This window comes from Amphiura filiformis, chromosome 4, assembly GCF_039555335.1.
Source record: "Amphiura filiformis chromosome 4, Afil_fr2py, whole genome shotgun sequence".
NCBI lineage: Eukaryota > Metazoa > Echinodermata > Ophiuroidea > Amphilepidida > Amphiuridae > Amphiura > Amphiura filiformis.
This window is the reverse complement of record NC_092631.1, coordinates 10,160,715-10,163,320: the sequence shown is the minus strand read 5'-3', so window position 1 is coordinate 10,163,320 and position 2,606 is coordinate 10,160,715. Positions and strand designations below refer to the sequence as shown.

Genomic DNA, 2,606 nt, shown 5'->3' with positions numbered 1-2,606 from the left:
TCATTTAATATACCGTATATATTTTGTGCATGATATAAAGCATACCTCATAGCGCATTATTCTTTTTTATCTTATCCGTGCCGCAGTGACTACAATTTATCATTAATTTTTTATGTGAAATAAAACGTTTTTTATAATCATTTATTTTCAGTTTGTCTTTATGTGAAATCCAGTATAGCTTTTAACCAAAGAACATAATACATGACCCTAAGCTTGAAGCACTCTGGGTAGAGATTTTGTTTCCTATGTCAAAACCCTTAATCATTGGCGTATGTTATTGTCCTGAAAACCAGTCTATTTTCATTAATAAGTTAGAAAATATTTTGATGAAACTTCCAAATGACCATGATGTAATTATTCTTGGTGACACGAACATGTGTAGTATTAAAGCTGATGCTCAATATAAGAACTACCAAAACACTTTGAACATGTATGGTTTTAAACAGTTAATAAAGACTCCTACAAGAGTCACCGCTACCTCCAAGTCGGCTATCAACCATATCATGTGCAATAATATGCAAAAAATTCAACAGTATGGTGTTATTCCGTATGGTGTAAGTGACCATTATATCATTTACTGTACAAGAAACCATGTTAAAAATAAGACAAACTCTCATAAAGGGATTCAGATGCGCTCCTTAAAAAAGTACAGTAAGGAAGTGTTTGTGGAATTGTTACATAATGTCAATTGGTCTTCGGTTTATAGATCTGGTAATGTGGATGAAGCATGGCTGTCATTCCGGGATTTATTTTCCACTATCCTAGATTCAGTGGCTCCTGTGAAAGAAGTTCGCATAAAAAATCCATCTGAGCCCTGGATCACTGCTGAGATTCTTGAATGTATTCGTGAAAGGGATAGTTGGTTGTGTAAAACACGGAAGGATAAGCATATGCCAGACCATTATGACAAGTACCGTAAACTGCGTAATAAGGTGATTAATGATATCAGAAATGCCAAACGTCAATATATGATTGATAAAATTGATGAAAATAAGGACAATCCTAAACAGTTATGGAAACATCTAAAAGATCTTGGCTACCAATCTAAGTCAAAAGAGTCAACAAATATTGTTTTAGACGTGGATGGTATAAAGTGCCATGACAAAAAAGATGTTGCTGATCATTTTAACAATTTTTTTACTCAGATTGCCTCCAATCTTGTTAGTAAACTCCCAAAGCAAGAGTCTTTTTCTTATGATGTTGAATCAGAGAAGTTTAAAAACCAATATAAGGACATTGTTCCCGATTCTTTTGAACTTCAAGAGGTCAGTGAAAAATTTGTTCTCAATGAGATTCAAAGTCTGGATATAAATAAAAGTACCGGTCTCGACGGCATCCCTGCTCGGTTTATAAAAGATGCAGCAGAGGTAATTAAAGGTCCCATCACTTATATTGTTAACTTTTCCTTGAGATCGGGCATTGTTCCAAATGATATGAAACTTGCAAAAGTTATTCCAATTTACAAAAAGAAAAGCAGACTTGATGCCGGAAATTACAGGCCAGTGATCACATTAGGCAGCAAACAGCCTCCGGTTACTACACTGGGATGATCTTACTGGACATCCAGAAGGCGTTCGACAGTGTAGACCACCAAATTCTGTGCAATAAGTTGTCGGCTATGGGTGTAAAATCAACGCCTTGGTTCCATTCTTATCTTTCTGATAGAAAGCAGATTGTTAACATCAATAGGGTTGAGTCTGATCCCCTTACCATAGCATGCGGGGTACCTCAGGGCAGTATCTTAGAGCCTGTTTTATTTCTTTGTTATGTGAATGATATGCCAAACTCTGCTGATTGTTTACTATTACTATATGCTGATGATAATGCCCTGATGTACTCTGACAAAGACCCAGAAAAAATTGCTAAGAATCTTAGCACTACTCTGCAAAGTTGTAATAAATGGTTAATTGAAAACAAATTGTCGCTTCATATGGGCAAAACTGAATTAATTCTCTTTGGATCTAAGCGTAAACTAAACAAATATCCTGATTTTTCCATCACATGTGACGGTCAAATTATCAACGCAAAACAGACTGTAGTTTATCTTGGGCTCGAACTAAATCAATATCTTGATGGTGAACAAATTGTTTTTAATATAATTAAGAAAGTAAACTCTCGCCTAAAATTCCTTTATAGGCAAGCAAATTTTTTTAATCATAGCATCAAAAAAACGATCTGCTCAGCTCTTGTTCTTTGCCTTTTTGACTATTCAATCTCTTCATGGTATGCAAGCATTTCCAAATATCACGCGCAGACTTCAATGTGCTCAAAACAAAATCATTCGTTTCATCCTGAATAAGTATTTTCGGTATCACATCAGTCACTCTGACTTTCAAAATCTTGGCATTAAATATTGTAGCGGAACCGGCCTTCGGTATATATATGGTAGCGATTGGCAAAGTAAGGCTTAGGATCTAGTGGGTGTACGAACCATATCGTACCTGACACTGGTAAATGAAATACTCTCAGACACACACAGATATGAGAAAAATTGGCTCAACACCTTTATTGGGCTTCGGGCTGGTCCAAGATCGGAGTGGAATCAGGAGCGGAGAGCGCTGGTTTGGATGCGTTCGGAGCGAGAGAGGCTAATTATCTAGTCGCCA

The 2,606-nt window shown here is 36.3% G+C and overlaps 1 protein-coding gene across 1 annotated transcript; it reads left to right on the top strand.

Moving 5' to 3' along the window:
- Nucleotides 1-374: 374 nt before the first annotated feature.
- LOC140149963 (uncharacterized) lies at nt 375-1,550 on the top strand. The gene has a single exon (XM_072171966.1). The coding sequence runs from the start codon at nt 375-377 to the stop codon at nt 1,548-1,550; it is 1,176 nt and encodes a 391-aa protein (XP_072028067.1).
- Nucleotides 1,551-2,606: the final 1,056 nt, after the last annotated feature.